At 39.3% G+C, this 21,021-nt stretch overlaps 1 protein-coding gene across 1 annotated transcript in view; it reads left to right on the top strand.

Annotated features, from left to right (window-relative positions):
* Positions 1 to 2,535: 2,535 nt before the first annotated feature.
* The window catches only part of ZSCAN2 (zinc finger and SCAN domain containing 2), a 41,303-nt gene continuing 22,817 nt past the window's right edge, over positions 2,536 to 21,021 (top strand). Inside the window, exons 1-4 of the mRNA XM_074295324.1 lie at positions 2,536 to 2,690; positions 4,041 to 4,529; positions 19,235 to 19,326; positions 19,705 to 19,831. Of these exons, the coding sequence (XP_074151425.1) occupies positions 4,124 to 4,529; positions 19,235 to 19,326; positions 19,705 to 19,831 (625 nt within the window). The 5' untranslated portion in view covers positions 2,536 to 2,690; positions 4,041 to 4,123. The remainder of the gene's footprint in view (positions 2,691 to 4,040; positions 4,530 to 19,234; positions 19,327 to 19,704; positions 19,832 to 21,021) is intronic.

The following is a 21,021-nucleotide window of genomic DNA, read 5'->3' as shown; positions in this document are numbered from 1 at the left end:
TGGGAAAGTGGAGTGGAGGATGGGATAGTCAGAAATCAGGACCCAAAGGAAGCCAGGCAAGGAGCTACTTCCTTAGGATCTACCTGGTACAATTCAAGCTTCACTTTTTTTTTTGTTGGGGGGAGGGTTAAAGGAATAGAAGGGATTTAATATTGCTGGTGAAATTTGCTACAAACCAGCAGTAGAATCATGGTAGCATTTGAGTAAAAATCAATGAAAGCAGAGATAAAATTAATATTGTTGCCAGAGTATACTATAGTTATTTGGGCAGAAGGAGAAAATAATATGCAATTCTGGAAATATATAATAATATTCACATTGGGAGTAGAGAGGAGGATGATATGGTGACTTAGGAATAGCCTGTGCAAAGACATGGAGGTAAGAGATTGAATAGATTCCATAGGAAACAGTGAGTTCAATTTGATTAATATGGAGACTACATAAGGACAAGTAATATAAAAAAATCAGTCTGAAAGATGTTAGAGGCAGTTTATGAAGTACTTTAAGTGACAAATAGAAGAGTCAGTATTTTATCCTAGAAAAAAAGGGTCAGTTAGTCAAAGTTCTAAAATGACAGAACGTCAGACTTGAGTTTAGCGATATCATTTTGGCAATTGTTTGGAGGATGAATTAGACAGAAGAGTTGGGCGGTTATTGAAGTAGTCTGGATGAGAAGTGATGAAAACAAGCTTACCTTGGGCTGAGGCTATAATTGTAGAGAAAAAAGGATGTGGAATCAAGAGTAAACAAGACCTGGCAATTCTGATTGAACAGCAGTGTGAGGGAGATTGAAAAGTCAAGGACAACTTCAATGTTACACACCAAAGTGATGGATATTCCATGAACATAAGGAGAGGTGACCAGGTTTCTATCTCCCCTTTTACCATGTATTACATTTACATTTACATTACAATATTACAATTGTTACATTCACATATCTATTGCATCGCTAATTAGACTATAAGTTTCTTGAAGGCAGGGACTTTCACTTTTGTATTTGTATTCCCAACATCTAGCACAATGCTAATACATAGCAAATGCTTAATACATGTTTGTTGATTGATTTGTTTCAGCACCATTATTCTTTAGATGAAGAAACAGACCCAGAGTGGCTAAATCTCTTAGGCAGGGTCCGGCTGGTGGCACAATCACAATGAACATTCATATTGTGCTTTAAGTTTACAAAGTATTCTACATATGTGATCTCATTCCAGCTTCATAATCTTTTTAAAGGCAGGTACCACAAGCATCATCGTCTTTATTTTAAAGATGATAAAACTGAAGTTTGGGTAGGTTATACGTCCTAACTTTTCTTTTGGCTGCTACGGTAAGTGTTGAAATGAGCAAAGTTTTAGTTCTAATTCTGCCTCAGACACTTGCCAGCTGTGTGACTCAGAACAACAATTTAATTTCTCTTAATCTTATTTTCCTCCTCTGTATAATGGAGACAATAATAGTACCTATTTGGAAGAGTTGTAGTGAGTGAAGTGTTAGCGATGATGGTGGTCATACAAGTAGTGACGAACACAACTAGAATCCACTCTCATCCTGTCTCCAAGTCCAGAATAATGTCCCAAAGTGATAAGAGATGGTATTTATCTTTTTTTTTTTATTTATTTTTTTAAATCAGCCCATAACTATTTTTGGGACTCCATACATAAAGGAATTTCAAGAATTAGCTAGCAGGTGGGGGAAGACATTTTCCTGAGGAGAAAAGGGGCCTCTGAAATTACAAAATTAGACAGCTGGCCCTGCCAATGAGATAATCTGAGCCTGGGATTGGATCCCAGTTTCTTAAAGAATCCCTATCTCAATCACCAGTCATCTCCAGTTACCAAGCTTTCCAAGCAGCTGCTCCCTTATTTTTATAAAGAGTGAGGAGACTCTAGAGAAAGAAAAAATTTGGTCTTTCTATCCAGTGCATATCCAAGAGAGTCTGAACCGAAAAAATTAAGGTATTTTTCATTAGTTTATTTCTCTGAACTGGAGTTGCTTAACCCAGCATTCAGATACTAGGGGATTGAAAGGGTGTTTAGAGATAACCAATGACTGCAATTCACGTGTCACACTTTAAGATCTATTACATTAGATCTGGAAGGTTCTTTAAGGATCACCTAGCTAGATCTGCTCATTTTATAGAAGAGGAAACGAATATCTAGAGAAGCAATGTTAAGTTGCCTCTGATCACAGAAGTACAAGGACTAGGATCTGAACTCAGATCCTGACCAGCGCGCTTTCTACTACACTAAACTGATATGGAGCCTGAAACCTAATCAGGGAAAATATTTTGCCTCGGGACACTAAGTGCTAGAGAGTGGATTCTATAAACTCTGTATTACCAGCAGTCTCATTCATAACCCACGACGAGCTTCAGCCTCAGAGTCTCGACTACAACTCCCAGAATACCTTACCACAACGCTAGTGAATTCCCTCCCTATCCCAACCACCTGGTAGTTGTTACTGCCAGTAGCCAGGGAGAGTTCCCAGGGCCGCTTTCGTGAAGACCAATTGCGGGAGGAGATGGGCGGGCTTTTCCTGTCCATTGTTCTCGGCGCCGGAGCGTCCAGCCGGAGCTGGCCCGGGAGCTCTGCTGAGCCCGGGGGCGCGCGCCACCTCCGTGTCCGCGTCCCGGGCGCCCTTCGCGGGGAAGCTCCCTTAGTCCCCCGGCCCGCCGAGCCCCTCGAGTCACGGTGAGTCCGGAGGCGCCGGGAGCGAAGGGAAGAGCGGATCCCTGCGGGGGAGGTGTGAGGATTGAAGGAATAACGGGCCCCGCAGCCCACCCGGGGGCGGGGGGTCCTGCGGAGCCGCTGCCCACCCCTAGCCGGACCGCTTCGCTTTGCGTGACTGCCCCCTGCGCCCCGTGCTGCTGATGTTTCCAAATCTCTTCTCTGAGCCTTTCATTAATAAGGGACTCCCCTTCCATGCAGCCTCGTTTTATGTAACATCCCCGGATCCTGGTGTCATAGTGGTGCTCCCGCACCTGGAGCATCGCAGCTTCCTGACCATTTCCTTAAAAACCGCAATAAGAGTTTGCTCCTAGTTGGGCGTAACCTGCACAAACCCCCAAGGGTCTGCGAGGTTCACCGAAATTTGGCGCTAAGGGCTTGAAACGTCGGCCGGACCAATCTCCAGCCTTCCCTTCTTGTTACAGGTGGAGAAATTGAGTTAACAGGTTGAGTGGCTTATCCGCTCGATTAATGGCAGAGCCACCTGGTAGACACATACCTGTATCTGTTCTATTACTAGCTACTCTTACCTTTTAGCGATTACCTCTAGTGCGGGAATCTGCTTGAGGTTTTCTCTGCTGATTTTCCTGTTTTGGCTTCTTGATAACGCTGCAGTATTCTGTGGGTTTTGTAGAGGAGCCACGGGGCTTGGATGTTTTATATCTTTTATTGTTCCGATTCCCTTGCAAGTAAATATTATCATTCATGTATTTAAGAGGTAGAGAAATAAAGTCACAGAAGTTTGCAGTGGTGAGCTACAGGAACGGGTCCAAGGTCACAGACTAAAGTGATAGGTGGAATAAGGACTGGGCAGTTTAGCCTTGCTGTCCTTAGACTGCCAGAGAATGTGTGGTCATGGCTACTTTCCACAGGAACCATCCTTTAGCCTTGATGAAAGAAATATGGTCTGTAGTTTGTAAAGCGGTGGTTGCGGTGTTGGGAGTTTTAAACTTGACTCCCCACCAGAAAATACATTTCAGTTTAGGATCAGATCATTCTTCTTTTACTGCTGAGGGGCTACTGGGGTTTGGTGATTATTTTGTGGCCTGATGTGAGACCCCAGTTGTTAGTATCTTTATACCTAAGGTTTGCCTTGAATCAACTTTATATCTTGCATATTTATCTATATGTACATGTTGTCTTGCCTAGTTGAATGTTAGCTTTTTGAAGGAGTTATTTTCACTCTTTGTATTCCTAGTGTTTAGCATAGTGCCATGTATGTAGAGTTGCATAGGTGCTTACTGATTGACTGTGGAAATGAGTTTATTTTATAGGACTACTGTTAACAGAATCATTCTGTCAAATTTCTCTTAGAAGTGACTCACCAGAGAAGGTCAAGGTTTGAGCCTTCAAGTGCAAGCAACAGTTAGAGGGACATCTTCCTCCAGAGTTGGACAATGGCTGGAGAAGTCCCAGGAATGACTGCCACCTTGGATTCTTTGGCTCAGGCAACAGGAGAGGAAGAGGAGGAGGAGGAGGAAGAGGCCTCTACAATGATACTAGAAGATGAGGATTCCTCCTGGAAGCCTGGCTTAGCCCTGCAGGGGGACAGCTGTGACACTGAATCCTTCCATCAGATTAAAAGTAAAGTTGAGTATCAGGAGACTGCTGAGCCCAGGGAATCTCTTAGCAGACTAAGGGAACTCTGTCAGCGCTGGTTAAGGCCAGAACTTCGTACAAAGGAGCAGATGCTAACACTGCTGCCTTCGGAGATTCAGGCTTGGTTGAGGGAGCATCGGCCAGAAAGCAGCAAGGAGGCGGTGGCTCTGGTGGAGGACTTGACCAAAACTCTTCGGGAGAGTGGTGAGAATCAGAAGTTTATTGGGAGAGGGAAAGAGGTTTCCTTAAAATTGGAAGCCAAGTAACTAGAAGGGAAAACAGTAACTAAAATGATTTCATTGGCATAACAAGATGGATTGAGGGCTGAAAATTGAATAGTAAACTCAGAGAGAGCCCACATACTCACTAGAAAATTCAAACTCCTTTCCCTGCTTGTGTCCTGCTTAAATGATAAATTAATTAGGAGAGGCAGTGGGATGTAGTAAAATGAGCATTGTATTTGGAATCAATGGGCTGCCATTTACTGGAGGAGCAGGGGGACGGTAGGGAGAAGGATGGAAAGAGATGGATGATGTTTGTGTAAATGACCATCTCTTTTGGTCTCAGTTTCCCTCTGAAAAATGAAGAGATTTGATCAGATAGTCCCCAAGGCTCTCCTAACTCTTAAACCTCTAATCTTTAGTGTTGTGATTTGATATTCAGGTTTTCTGAAGTATATATTCAGCCCTCTAGTTATTCCTAACCTACTTTGATAGGGTTTAAAATGGGTACCAATGAGGTTTTATGACCCCAATAACAGGTAACATACTTTTTAAACTGATGAAATTCACAGTTTAAAAAGGACTTGTTTCCCTAAGAAAGCAATCCATTAGCCTTTGGGCTATAAAATCCAAGCTGGCACATGTTTCTGTACCCACCTTCCCCTTCGCCTAGGCTGGGGCTGCCTTGGAAGAGCTGAAGATCAGTACAGCTGTTGGGGAATCTTTAGGGTAGTGTTGTTGGTAACTAGACTGTAAGGATTTAGTAAGCATTTATTAATTAAAGACTTGTATGCTGAGCACTGTGCTAGGTGCTGGGAGAGATAGTAAATGAGATGGAGTTTGCATTTAGCAAAGGAATGATTCCATTTAGAGGCAGCTTGGTATCGAAGTGGATAGAGCTTGGGCCTGGAAACAGAAGGACCTGCCTATGTTCAAATCTAGCTTTAGACAATACCTTGCTGTGTGACCCCAGGCTAGTCATTTCACCCAGTTTGCCTCAGTTTCTTCATCTGTAGAATGGGCATAATAAAGGCAGCTCTGTGGAGCAGTGGATAGAACACTGGGCCTGGAGTCAGGAAGTTCTGAGTTCAAATCACCTCAAATACTACTGTGTGACCCTGAACAAGTCACTTAACCCAATTTGCCTCAGTTATAAATAAGCCAGAGAAGGAAATGGCAAACCACTACTCTAGTATGTTTGCCAAGAAAAGCCCAGTTGAGGTCATGGAGAATCAGACATAGCTGAAAAAAAGTGACTGAACAATGATAGCATCTACCTCCCAGGGTTGTTGTGAGGATCAAATGAGATCCCATTGGCAAAAAATACTTGTGCAGAATCTGGCACATAGCCTGCATTATCTGAGTCCAATTCAGATGGATGTAAGGCATGTCATCTGTAAATACAAAGAGAGGTGCAAAACAAAGTGCTTCATGAAGTCAAAGGAAGGCTGGTAGTGAGCTGAGGGGATCAGAAGAGCCTCTTTTATGTTAAGAAGCTTTATGTCAGAGACAGTTGGATGATGAAGTGGATAGAGCACCAGCTCCGGAGTCAAGAGGACCTGAGTTCAAATCTGGCCTCAGACAACACTTCCTAGCTGTATGACCCTGGTGAGTCACTTAAACCCCTCCCCCCTCCAAAAGAAGAAGTTTTGCGTCCATTGCTATAGGAAATACAGATGGAATCAAATCAGAAGGTACGGGTCCTGCCCTTCACGAGCTTTAAGTTAGATAGGGAAAGAAAAATGCCAACAATGAAACAGAATAATTAAGGGCCTAGCTATGTGATAATGGTGGGACTATAGTTCAAAGAGCAGAGTTTTAACATGAGCTCTAGTTTTTAGCGAATGTTTCATGGAGGAGGTGCTGCTTGAATTTAGACCTTGAAGGATGGTTAGTATTTGGACAGCTAGGGGGGAGAAGTATGCAGAATAGTATAAGCCAAGACTAGAAAGCAGGAGCAGTCATAAGTCACTTCTACCTTCTCCTTGACTGTTTGATCCAGTTTTTATTTGCATTTGTATACCCAGTAGATCGAACAAAATGGTTTTACCCATAGTGGGCATTGAATAAATGCTTGTGGGTTGCATCAGAGCAGAATGGTGAGGACAGAGAGGTTACCAGTCTGATTGGAGTATGAGATGTATGTTATCTGTAAAATGAGAGAACTAGGATGAGATGCTGAATAAGGTCTTTTCTAGCTTAGAAAATATCTGATTTAAAAAAAAAAGTAGTAGGAAATATGTATAGGGAAAAGCAGGACCAAATTCTTATATTGTCTTGCAAAACCACAAAGAAGAGTTTGACAGGGAGCCATTACTAGAAGCTTGTTTTTGTTTTTTAACCAAGGAAAATTACTTTAGAAATTTATACAGAAAGGATTTCATTTGTGGAGGAGAGTATAAGGTGTGAAGGAGTAGGGTCTAGGGAGATGGTAGAAGTAGGGAGAGAGAAAAATGTATGAAGCTGAAACATATTAAAGAAAATAATGACATGATGTGGTGACAAATTAAAGGCATAGGGGAGAGAGTCAAGGGTGATCTCCCAGGTTTCTAGTATGGGAAATGGCAATAATGGTGGTAGATCCAATAAATGTCAGAAAATTAGTTTGATTATAAAGATGGATTCAATTATAAATAGGTTGAAATTGAATTCACATCGAGAGAGGTTCTTTAAATAGCTGGAAAATCTCAAAATGAAGTCAAGATGAGAAGATAGAGGCTAATCTCTAAGGCTAATTAGAAACCTGAGGAAAATTCATGTATTTGAGTCCCTATGACCTTTTTTATACATGAGAAACAGCTGTTTATACACCTGAAAAGCAAGAGCACTCAGTTTATATATGTGTAGGAGAAAGTAGAGAAGCAACCATTCTTTGGACTCATTATGATCCTTGAGATCCTGACCTCTAGGGAAGAAAAAGAAAGGAGGTCAGGGATTCCTCCTCATTTTCCCTCTCAGTTTGTTTCTGCCTGGCTCCCACATTTATCCAGCTGGGTTTGGGAAGGCTGTGGAGACCATTAATTCTTCTTCCTTGATGGGGAGGAGCTGTGGTGGTAGCATGTTTTACTGAACCCAGAGACCTTCTATTCCCTGGGTTCAGTGAAACATTAGGATGAAAAGGCAAAAGGCTGGAGCAAGAAGGAGAATGGGTTGAGATCTTTCACATGAAAACTGAACGATCCAGGCCCAGGGGATTTTTGGGTGTGCCCTCTCAACATCTTTGGCATCATTCATTAAGCAGGAATACTTCACTTCCTTTTCAAGGTTTTTCAAAATTTGTAACTACAGCTGAATTTATTTCCCAAGGGTTTCTTGCTACTTTTATTTTTTCTGTAAAGGTCAAAAGGGGGAAAAAGACATTTAAAAAAATAAGAGAGTGCTTATTCTCCCTGGTGTAATATCTGCCAGCATTTAGGAACAGAGCCTTCTTTTTTCATCTTTTTCCCAATGATCTGCCAGATTTGCCTCCTCCTTTAGTCTCATTTGTAGTTTCCTTTCAGACTTCCCTCCCTCCTCAAGCTCCTAGTGGCTGAAGAAATGGGAGAGTACCAGACTGATCTCAGAGAGAAGCAGTTCAAGGAGAAAGACGTGGGTGTAGATTTGTGAAAGCTGAAGGGGGTAGGGATGGGGAGGACACCCTCCCTTTTTGCAGGTCCTAAGTTCTCCCTTTTCTGTGCTGGGTGTATTTCTTGCTCTGGAATCAGAAGACTTTAAATCTTGCCCCAGATTCAAAAGCCTATGTGACCATGAGCAAGTCATATAACTTCCCAGGGCTACAATTTTCTCATCTATAAAATGAGATGATTAGGCTAAATGGCCTTTTGGATCTTTTCTAACTAGATGATCTCCAGACAGGTTTCATATCATAAGTTTCCCATGTAACTAAAGTTTTCTTTTTATTCCTTGATTCCCCTGACCTCTTCATCAGGAAAAATTAAAAATCACCTCAATTCATGACAAAGCAGTCCCCAAAAATTGAGCTATCTCTGGTATTAGAGAGAATAAATGCAACTTGAGTCATTTTGACTCTTCTTTCTACCTTCAGGCAGCAAGGTGGCTCAGTGGATAGAGCAGTGGATCTGGAGTGAGGAAATTGATTTCAATTCTGGCCTCAGATACTATGTGACCCTGGGCAAGCCATTTGACTTGTTCAAGTTTTTTTTAAACTTTAAAATGGAGGAATAATAGCACCTCCTTCCCAGAGTTGTTGTGAGGATGAGATATCACTGTTTGCCTCAGTTTCCTCAATTGTAAAATGGGAATAATAATAGCACTTAATAGCACAATAACTTTAAAGATGATTGTGAGGATCAAATGGGATATTTATAAAGCACTTAGCACAGTCCTTTGTATATAGTGAGCACTTAATAAATACTTGTCTCCTTCCTTCTTTTCTTCAGAACTTCCTGCTTCCAGTCTAATCACTTCCCAACTCCTGTTTTCCCTCTTTCCTTTCTCAATGTTGTTTCTATTCCTTTTATACCATTTCAACTTCTACCAGTTTTTCAGGTCCTCATTTTTTATTTCCTGGACTATTTCAATAGTCTTCTATCTGGCCAATCAATCAACAATGAGAAGATATTTGTAGAACACCTACTAAATCAAGGCATTATGCTAGGGCTTGGGAAAAACAAATATAGAGAATGAAACAGTCAAAATGCAGAGATTATATTTTATTGAGAGAGACAACATATGTATCTATACAGAATAAATGATATCTAGTATTTATATAGAATATTAAGGTCTTCAAACTTGCTTTATAGGTTGTCTTTTTTTTTTTAATCTAAACAGCAACAGTGTTGCAGTTTGTTATTTTGTTGTGTGTGTTAATATCTTCCCCATCATACTGATGAAGAAACTGAGGCAGACAGATGTGAAATGACCTTCCCAGGAGAATCACTGTGAGGAAAATGGATTGGAAGGGGGAAAGAATTGAAGCAAGGAGACCAGTTAAGAGACTATAGCAAAAGCTAAGTCAGAGGTCTTGAGTGCTTGAAATGTGATCAAAGCAGTAGAGAGAATGACTTAAATTCAAGAATTGATGTGGTTGTGGAAATGGCAAGACTTGGTAACTTGTTGGATATATGGGGTGGGGAGAAAAATTTCTGCCTTTGATGAAAATGGGGAAGTTTAGAAGATGGAACTCCATCCATACTACTATATACTTAAATCTTCCCCAGGTGAAGCTTTGTTACTTCTGTATTAAAAACCTTCATAGTTCTCCCTGTCCCCACTTTGATTTCATACATTGTCATAGCAAAACTGAACTGTTTGCTGTTCCCCTAACATGCTCTGTATCTGTATCTTTCCTTGGTGTTTCTTTCCCTAAGCTCTTCCTGTTGAAATCTTGCCATTCTTGAAGGCCCACCTCAGATGCCTCCTCCATGAAGCCTTCCCCATTTCTGTCCCTCACAACATAGCCATCCCACTCCCAGCAGCTGGACTCTGGTGGCAAAAGCTGTGGAACCAAAGAACCACATTTCAGCTGTCAGCTCTTTGAGCAAGAAACTGGACTTCTCTGTCTCTTTGTCCATAAAAATAAGAGACTGGACTAGTGCCCCTGTAATTGAGCTTGGCCTACTCCAAGTTCCCCTGCACTTTGTCCCTCTTTCTTATTTGTTTTAACAAGTTTTATCTCCCTTACTGGACTTAAAAGTCCTTGAGGACAGTGGTTATTTTATCTATTTGTACTCAGTAGGCATTAATAACTATCTGTTGATCAGATTAATGAAGTAATGAATGAGCTTTTCTGTCTGGTTTCCAGAAGAAAGCAAGCCGATAGTCAACTTACTTATTTAGCCAGGCTGAGAAGGTTTATTGACCTTTTTGCTCTATACAGGCAAACAGGCTACTTAAAGCCTATTTTTTTTTCACCAGCAGGATGGCAGGATCAGACCCAGAAAAAATAGCTGGAATAAGCACAGCCTAGGTGACTTTTGAATTGAGGAAAGTAGTAGGGAAAATGTGTAACTTAGCCCTGGGGAAATAATTTGGGCTAACTCCCAGTTCAGCTAATTTAGTCTTAAGGAGTGTAGATCCTTCAGTTTGTACTTAGGTATTTGTATTTTTGTTTAATTTATGTGCCATACTTGATTGTTATGTTTGGTACCTTTAATGGATCCATAATTTTACTCCCTCCACAAACACAAGTCATAATACTTCCCTGCCTCATCATCCAGCTTTAGTTTTATGCTTAGCAAGCAAAATGAATCATTCCGTTCTTCTGTTGCTTTACTTATATAGAGAAAGCACAACTGAGAATGGAAGCATGTGTTATTCCTTCTTCTCATAGTTAACTGATACTTGTCTGTTAAGCCTACAGGTTTTTAATTTATTGTGCTTAATTTAACCACAATTGAGTATAAATATGCTGTTTATTTAGGAAATAATTCTCCTTGTGGAACTGACTTTGTACGTTTAAGGATATTAACTTACAAGTAAATATTATAGTCCCAATAACTGGATGTTTACCTATAGGTATTGTGAAATTCATTTTTTTGCAAGGAGTGTGTACTTGTACTGATTGTATGCTGAATTACAGTGTTCAAAGTAAACAAAAGGATACCACTTAGAGGAAAAACTGGGGAAATGTCGTGCAAAACTAGGGGCATTTGATTGAAAAAATCTTGCTCTGTTTCTTTTCTCAGTTGGTGACTCTGAAAGCCACAAAAAGACAAGGAACCTTGCTTGAGTAGTCTTCTGTCTGAATTGAGGCTGTCTTTTGGGTATAAACACCACTTCATCACAAGAAGTTGCTTATGCTTCTAAAATAATTTAGGATTCAGAATTCTTTAATGTTATGTTTAGCTGTTGTAATGAAGATATTTTTATTTTGAAATGGATAAAAATAAGAAGTTAGTCTCTTAGTTAACCATGCCCTTCACTGAGGCCTAGTTGTTTGCACTATGTGGCCAAAAGCAAGACCACTGATTATCTTGAGGCTTACTCTAATTGCCAATGAAGTGCTTCTGGGCAGTGGGAGAGCAGATCAATAGTCTTTTGTGTCTCAAACTTGCAAACTTTAAAATAAAGTGTCAATAGTGAACTCTTACAGTTTCAACCTGAAACTGGTTCCTCCTCTTGAAAGCACTGTTTTTACCATGTCAGACTTCTATTGTTATTGTTGTTGTTAAGTAGTTTTTCAATTATGTCTGACTCTTCATGATCCCATTTGGAGTTTTCTTGGCAAAGAACCAGAGTGATTTCCATTTCTTTCCCTAACTCATTTTACAGATGAAAAAAAACAAGGTAAACAGAATTAAGTGACTTGCCTAGGGTCACACAGCTAATAAGTATCTGAAGCCAGATTTTAACTCAGGAAAATGATTCCTCCTGTTAACAGTGCTTTATTCACTGCCACCTAGCTAGTACTACCCTTACCACCATATCTGAGTAAAAGGGAACAAAGAAACCTTATTTTCATTATGCAAGTTACCATATAAAGTAATTTAATTAATGAGAGCAACAATTAATAGCTTTATCAGATAAAGATTAGTAATTATTTTATATTTTTGTCCACAAATATGACTTTCTTGGTGTAGGGAAGTGTCAGTGAGGAAACTCCCTCTAATAATGCAGGTGCCCAAGTATTGTATAATTGATAGCTTTAGAATGCTTGGTATATTGAAGTTAAGTGGCTTAATTTGATTCACACAGAGATGTCAGACTTGAACCTGGGGCTTCCTGACTGAGGAGAGGGAGGGGATGTCTCTATCCACTCTGTCACACAGCTCTAGTAAACAAAACATTTTGGTCACTTCAGGGGGTGGGGAGCCATTTAAAGGTAGCTGCATTCAAATCTTTTTTTCTGTAATAGAGCTGTTTAGAGATTCACATGTTCCTTCCCCACATATGCATTGTCCCAGAGCTAATACAATTATGCTTTCTCCTGGCTTGGAGATGAACGTAGGTTCCTAAAGTCCCTGCTTGATGAACACAACTTCTGGCAATTTCTACAATGCTGATAAAACTTTTTGCTATCCAATCCACCTAAATCTAAAGAAACTTCAGTAGATTAACTACTTAGTAATGAATTCTTTGAACATAGTAATAACCCAAGGAACAGTGAAAAATGGCCCTCAGTCTTCTGCATCTTCCTTTTGCTTCCATGGTGACAGTAATGGAGTAGCAGAGAAGGGAACAGAGAATACTGGGAAATATTTAAATGACCAATTTATTGACATACCATTAGAAGAACTGAACTGTGTCAATATTGCCTTTCTTCTGATTAAGCAATAAGACAAAGTTACAACTAAATGGAATGATGGCTCAGAGGTTCTTCATGGAGAGGAAAAGGAATTGTCTGAGTTATCCTGTAGCCAAAGGCAATAATAAATGTCATTTTAATAGGATACTGGGTCATCTCATGTTAAAGTGTTCATAATGAGTGTCAGCTAAAGGAAAATTATAAAGACATTTGCAACTAGTACACCAGTCTCTATTAGAGAGGATGAAGAAGACAAATTTCATAAAGAATTTTACAAGATCCTCCTAACTCGGTAATCCATACTTTGATATGTAGTGACTTCAGCTTACAGGGGTGATCATAAGAGAGAATGACAAAAGTATGTCAGAGTATCTGGTTCAGGTTTAACAAATGAGGTTAAGAGTTTTTTTAGACTTCTCAAAAGTCTTTATGTTGTGAATACTTTCCTCAAAAAGAGTCAGGCAACACTGGACATGATGAGCACCAAAACAACACTTTTCTGGAGCATGTCCAGAAAAGGGGACCAGTGTGATTAGAAAATTGGAGAACATGTCCTGGAAGAATCAGCTGAAGAAATTGAGAATGTTGGCCTGGAGAAGATAAGTTTTAAAAAAGGGAAATTATAGCTGTTTTCAGGCCATGGGAAGATGTGTGTGGAAGGGGATTGTTCTGTTTAGAATGAGAAGTAAGAACTGGGAGTTGTGGTTGACAGTTACAGAAGGGTAGATTTGGCCTTGATATAAGGAAAAACTTAAGAGGATTAAAAAAATGATTAGAAGATACAGCTGATAAGTAGAGTGGAATATGCCGACTTAGAAGGAGATGAGTTCTATTCTTGCTGAAGAGACTCAAACAAAGACTTGTTGAAGACATTGTTGGAGGAACTCTTGGGCACAGATTGGACCAGGTGAACCTTTCAGCTTTGATATAAACATATCATAAAACTCCTCCCATATCTGGGCTTCTACCCAGTCTTGGTTCTCTCCTCTGATACTGCCAAGGACTCAGTGCAGGCTCTTATCACCTCATCACTGGACTATTTCAGTAGCCTGTTGATCTCCCTGTCGCATGTCTTGCCACTCCAGTCCATTCTCCACAAAGCTATCAATGTTACCTTCCTAAAATACAAATCTGACCACATCTCCTATTCAATACTTCGAGAGCTCCTTATAACCTCCAGAACAAATATAAACTCTTCTGTTTGGCTTCATAACCTGGCACTTTCCTGTCTTACAGTTTTTTACACTCAACTCCCCTCAGTTGATACTAGACTCCTTTCCGTGGCTTCCATGAGATACACCATTGCCTGACAATGGAAAATACCTAGAATGCTCATTCTTCTCCTGCTTGATTCCCATGGCTTTAAGTCACAGATAAATCCCTCCTTTTGTAAGAACCCTTTCCTTATCTTCCTCAAGGTTAATGCCTTCTTTCTGATAGCACCTCTAATATATTTCTCTCTCTCTCTCTCTCTCTCTCTCTCTCTCTCTCTCTCTCTCTCTCTCTTTCTCTCTTTCTCTCTCTCTCTCTCTCTCTCTCTCTCTCTCTCTCTCTCTCTCTCTCTCTCTCTCTCTCTCTCTCTCCCTCTCCCTCTCTCTCTCTCTCTCCCTCTCTCCCTTCCTCCCTCTCTCCCTCCCTCTCTTCTCCTCTCCTTCTCTCTCTCTCTCTCTCACACACACACACACACACACACACCCCTTGTTTATACGTAGTTGTTTGCATGTTTTCCCCCTTTAAGATTGTGAGCAAGCTCCTTGAGAGTATGGACTGTCTTTGCCTTTTTCTGTATCCCTAGACCTTAAAACCAGGTATATAATAGGTACTTAATGTTTCTTGACTTGAGTTTTTTAGTGCCTCTCCCAGATATCTGTACTGAGCTTCATGGCCAGGCCTTTCTACTGCATGTCCTAGTCTGAACAAATAATCCCTTTAGTTTTGATTCTTAAGTTTGGTTTCTTTTGAGCAATCATGAAAAAAGAGAGATGGATGATATGGTCTTTAAAGTATCCTCCAACTTTAAATCAGAGATCCTCTCATCTCATGGAAGACACTTGAATGCTTAAAACAAATGGCATTTTTATAAACAGAAACACATAGATAACCTCATTAATCTAGCCTAGCCACTTACTACTAAGTAAATCATAAACTTGTATCTGCCTCAGTGTTTTCAACTGTAAAATGGAGATAATTGCACCTACCTCCCAGGTTGTTATAGGGTCTCAAATGAGATATCTGTAAGGCATTTAGCATGGTGCTTGGCACATAGTTGATGCTTAATAAATACTTGTTTCCTTCCTTCCTTGGGAATCCCTCTTCTATTTGGACCTTGTACAGGACATTCTGCATGGCAGTAATGAACATCTTTAGTGAGCTTAGTTCTCCCTGTTTTATTAAAGTTTCATTTCAAGTTCATAATCAGAGGGTCACTATTTTTGTGGATGCACTTATTAAGGAATCTTGTATTAAGATCTTAATATGTGATTGAGAAACTTCTTGTTGGAAGAAGAGTCTTGAAGGCTACATTTTGCTATGCCAAATCAAAGAAGTTTTATTTTGTAATCAGAGTGGGATTCATTTTCTCTGAAACTTTCAGTTATTTGTGTGATTGTAAAGATATGATCTATTACAGAAAACTTAAACATCTAATCCCATCACATATTTCATCAAGGATATTCCTCAATTTGTGTGTAGATCATTTTATATAGCAATTTTATAAAGATGAAAGAGAAGGCACATGGGCATGTAGTTACTAAAGTCCTGATTATCATTTTTATAGAGATTAACATTGTGATTTTTCCAATTCCTTTTATGTTTCTTATGCCTTGAGAGATATTCTGTAATACTTTCAAGGTTGTCTTACCTCTGGCTTGGATATCCTTAATGTGAATTTGATGTGGCCCAGCTGCTCTTTTTAAATTTCATCTTTCTTTGGAGAGAATTTCTGAAATGCTGATAAATCTGTTTCATTTTCTACCATCCTGCTGCTTCATCAGTGCTCTTGGGATACAATTTGTAGGGTCTCATATCAATATATTAGCTTGTTTTCACTTCTCCAGTTTATGTATGTTAATCTTCTGCCTTCTCCTGCTCCTCCTACAGTGTTTTACAAATGAATTTGTATTATTGACTGGTACTAACCTTGGCTGCTATCTCTATTTGGCAAGGAAATCAAGGGTATGCTAGTCAAGGCAACTGTGGCTTCCTCATTGTAGTGATTGCTTTATACAGGTTAAACTTTTGCAAGAAATCATGAAAGTCAAGGTTAATCTAGGCCTTTTCTCATCTCTTTTTTTTGGGGAGCTCATTTAAATAGGTCCCATCAAAATTGCTGAAAGGTTTTATGGTATTAGCTGGTTTAGGTTTGATTCTTTTTCTAATTGGTTAATAACTAATTGAGCATTCAGTTTATTCTGCTATAACTATCATAGAAGCAATTAGATAGCACAGTGGATAAAATGCTAGGTCTGGAGTCAAGAAGATTCAAGTTCAAATCCCACCTCAGACCACTTAAGCAGCTATGTGACCTTGAACAACTAACCCCCTTTGCCTCTGTCCTCAACTGTAAAATGGAGAAAATAATAGGACCTACCTCCTGAGATATTAGATAAAATATTTTATCAACCATTGCTGACTTTACTAAGAACTGTTTCACTTAAATAAATGACTAAGTCAGAAGCCAGACTGCTCAGAGTTAAAAAGTGAGAAGAAAGGAAGTGGAGACACCAAGTTATAGACGACCTTAAAGAGTTCAGCCACGAAAGGGAGATAGTTTTACAGCTACTAGGGATGAGCAGATCAAGTGATAATTTTTTGAGGAAGAGGGAGATATAGACTTATTTGGGGGCAATAAGAAAGTGGCTAGTAAACATGAAGAGGCTGAAGATAAGGGAGAGCAGGGGGCTGGTAAAGGAAGCTACTTTCTGGAGAAGATGCTAAGGAATGGAATTATTTATGGATATAGAGGGATTTGGTTTAACAAGGAGAAAGGACTTCTTCATGTGAGACAGAAGAGAAGGCACCCAAGTAATATGAGCTAAGGAGGGCAAGAAAAGGGAGCTCTTGGCAAATGACCTAAATTTTTTCAGTGAAATATGAGACAAAGTTTTCAGCTGATAGGGTGGAAGAAAGGAGGGTCCAGAGGTGGGTCCAGAGGAGGCTTGAAGGTTTTAGAAAACTACTGTGGTGAATGGGATAATGAATTGAGTAGGAATATGTAGGATTGCTTTGCTGCAGTGAATACTCAGTTGAGATATGTTAACATATTTGTGGTGAACACAATCAGTAGTTTCCTAGGGCTATGTAAGATTGCTTTGCTGCATTGAATATCAGTTGAGAATATGTAACAAATTTGTAGTGAACCCAGTCAGTAGTTTCCTGATCTTCTCCAGCGTCATTCAGCAGTGTGTGAAGAGGAAAGGCCCACAGATGGTGGGAGTCATCTAAAACTAGAGCTTGGGGGCAGCTAGGTGGTGCAGTGGATAGAGCACCAGCCTTGAATTCAGGAGGACCGGAGTTCAAATCTGGTCTCAGACACTTAACACTTCCTAGCTGTGTGACCCTGGGCAAGTCACTTAACCCCAGCCTCAGGAAAAAAATAAAGTAAAATAAAACTACGAGCTTGACAGGACAAGATTGGTGATAGACTAAGAAGGCAAGAGTCTCTTTCAAGAGAATAACTGAGTACATAATTTAGCAAAAAGACAAGCAGGCTATCTGGGGTGTGAAATTGTGCAGTACTTTTAACAATTCTTAGGCAACCCTTAATTTTAGACTTTAAAACAATACAAACATTCTCTCAGTGATATTGTATGGTTTGGAATCTTAGAACATTATTTTGTTTCTCTTTTTTTTGCTGAGGTAATTGGGGTTAAGTGACTTGCCCAGGGTCACACAGCTAGGAATTGTTAAGTGTCTTAGAATAAATTTGAATTCAAGTCCTCCTGACTTCAGGGCTGGTGTTCTATCTACTGAACCACCTAGCTGCCCCCATTATTTTTTTTTCTAAAGAGTCAAAGTTCTAGGTGAACTTCATTTGTAAAACAAATAGTCAATACTTACCTATCCCCTTCTTATACTTTCTCCATGGAGGTACTTGATATCCATCTGGATTATTTTTACAAAATTCTACACAGGTAGGAAAATAGACATAGGAGCCTGCAGTTATTGCTATTCTCTTGATTGACTTTGTTTCCCCACATCTTTGGTGTATTCCTTCATTTATGTTGCCTTAAACACCACCCTTCTCTCAGTGTATCTTTAATAATTCCTAGCAGTCTTTCCTATTTTTGATTTCTGCACTGTTTCCATTTCCTTGGATAGCATACTATGTATTGTGATGGTAGAATTTGTACATCATAGTTCCATTCTTGATGGTGAAACGTTTATTTTTATGCTTTTTCATTTGTTTTTTCATCTATTTGCTATCCTTCTAGTAAGTTAGTTCTTCTTAGTTCTTGGGATAACTCTGGCAAAGGAGACAGCTTATTGGCCAAAATCTTCACATAATGGCAGTTGGTTTACATTGTTGAATTTTTTTAATAGTTCTAATTTATGCCATTATCTTTTTCTCTCTCCACTTTTTTTTTTTTTTTTGGTCTTGTGCTTTCATTTATAGAAAAAATATCAAAGTTGATGTTAGTTCCTACTGTAGCATGTTTGTTGTTCTCTGGATCAGAGATTTCATATAGAGACAACTAATGGCTAAGTTAATGTTTAATGGGGGTCTAAAAAACATGATTTGTAGTTCCCTTACTCCCTTTTTTGAGGAACTTTGACCTCACTGCAAGCAGGAGAGATGCCCATTGGACTAAGGAGTATTTGGTATTCATCACCAAATGACAGCTTATAGTGTAGAGACTCTCTACACAGGCTAATCCTTGGAAAGTTACACAGTTATTGCCTGGACCATACTCGAAATTTCTCCATCGTGGTAAAAACCTGCCAGAACTTGTGTTTTATATACTAGAGACTCTAAGATTACTGATCTTTTAACACTGGAGTAAAACTCTGTATAGATATCATAGATGCTATTTAAATATTGGCTTAAATGAACATAATTCCTTATTGCTTGTATGGAAACCAAAATTCCAAAGTATAGGAGTAGAGACTAACAAATGCTAGGCCCTATTTTTATTTCTCTTGTGCCTGCATCAAAATGAACTTTTGGGGTTAAAAACTTAAGTCTTATTGCTGCTGCTGCTGCTGAAGTGGTTTTCCTGACTAGGAGGACCCCTGAACAAATGGGTAATCTGAAGACCCTTTCCCTAAGCAGTATGGATTTGTGACTAAAGCAGCTCCTACTTTCCCATCCTCATTAGAAATATTACCAGCCCTTTTCTATAGTCAAAACATCTCTGTATAGAACCAGTTAAATAATTTATCAATTCTTTTTTAAAAAATAATTTCCTAATTCTTAATGGGCTCTGAGACAGAGGAATGAGAATGAGTTTGGCCTCTAATGTCCTTACCTTCTCCTCTTTTAGCTCTCTCTATTGCACGTGTTCCAGCTTTTTCTGAGGAGGACAGTACTGAAGACCAGGTTATAGAGGATGCACTCCTTATGACCAGGGTTCAGGTAAGTTTGGAGTCCTTCTATTCCCTTAGTATTAGTGCTGCTTACTTGTGGCTCATCCATTATCTTCTTTGATAAAGCTGGGTTTTTTTGTTTTTTTGTTTTTTTCCATACTAAGATAACCCTGTCAAAACAATTTTATCTGGAAAACCTTTAAATTCTTATTCTAGGGTAAATGAGTATTTTTTCCAGCCAGCTATTCTGTTTTCCAGGCTTCTCCTTTGCCAGCATTGGAATTCCATGACTCCAGAGCCAATTCCATGACTCCAATTTTTTGGAGGCAGAGCAGCTCTATTTGAATATTGTTTGGAAGTTTTGATATCTTTGTAGGTGAATTATTCTTGAGGCAGCAGATAATAGTAAATGGTATTCTTGTTTCAGGGGCCGGGGACATTTAAAGATGGGGAAGTTTCTCCCACCCAAGAGGAGCAAGAAGGTCTAGATGCTGTTTCGAAGAACCTCTGTAGTGGTGTGATGCGGGAGAATTATCGGAATGTCGTGTCACATGGTAAAAATTTATTTTCTCTGCAAATATTTAATAGGTTTTTTTTTTCAAACTGTGTTCCCACATGAAATTTCATCCCTAGATACAGTAAAAAATGGCATTTGACATGTTCAGAGTAGCAATATTTAAAATAAGTATGTGTTGCATGTGTATTGACTGATAATTAGCCCTGGCTTCAGTTCCCCCAGAGAAGGAAAAATTACCACATTCTCAAATCAGAATTGGTTTTACATTCCTATTTTCATTTTACTAATCTGAATAATTCACTGAAAGTATTCACTGAATACTGAATCTGAAGTATTCACTGAAAATGTAAGTCATATCTGGATCACTTACTATGATGTACCTTACTATAAGATATGTCAAATTTTAATATGGAGGAATCAAATACCTTTCCATTTATTTTTGGATACCAGAGGAATTTAACCACAGCAAAACCTCTTATACCTAAAACTAGCAAATAATGAGTCTTAACATTATTAAGTCTATCGTTAGAGCTTTAATAATTTTAATTGCTCTTCTTGCCTAAGAATAGGTACTGCTTATTCAGGAAGTCTGATTTTTCTTTTTTCTTTTTTCCTTTTTCTGAGGCTGGGGTTAAGTGACTTGCCCAGGGTCACACAGCTAGGAAGTGTTAAATGTCTGAGACCAGATTTGAACTCCGGTCCTCCTGAGTTCAGGGTTGATGCACTGCGCCACTTAGCTGCCCCCAGGAAATCTGATTTTTTCAAAGCTCTTGAGCTGAATCAGATCATCATCTTCCTGATCATTAATAGTATTCATCAAAGGACATTTTGTATTAGGCACTCTGCAAAATAGTCTACCTTTTCTAGTCATTTACGCAGATATAAACAGACAGTTGAACACAGTGTAAACATTGTATGTCAATAAAGGGTTAAGTGCAGCCCTGGTGAGTAGAAAAGGATTCTTGAAATTACATATTTAAACACAGTAGATTCCTAGTCAGAGCAAAGAGTGAAAATCAGGAAGTCAAAGATTTTAAAACTAGAAGGAATCTTAAATTATCACATCCATGCTTTAATTTTACAGATGAGGAAACTGAGCTTCATGTTAAAAGTAAATGCCTTGCAGGATTCAGATCTACATCCTCTCTCTACTGCACCAGGATTTTGGTTCCCACATTGGGAGGATGGAAAGGCAAACTACAGATAAGAGAATAGGTCAACAATAGT

Source organism: Sminthopsis crassicaudata, chromosome 2, assembly GCF_048593235.1.
Source record: "Sminthopsis crassicaudata isolate SCR6 chromosome 2, ASM4859323v1, whole genome shotgun sequence".
In the NCBI taxonomy this organism is placed as follows: domain Eukaryota; kingdom Metazoa; phylum Chordata; class Mammalia; order Dasyuromorphia; family Dasyuridae; genus Sminthopsis; species Sminthopsis crassicaudata.
Note: the sequence above shows the minus strand (reverse complement) of the source record. Positions and strands in the feature narration are given on the sequence as shown.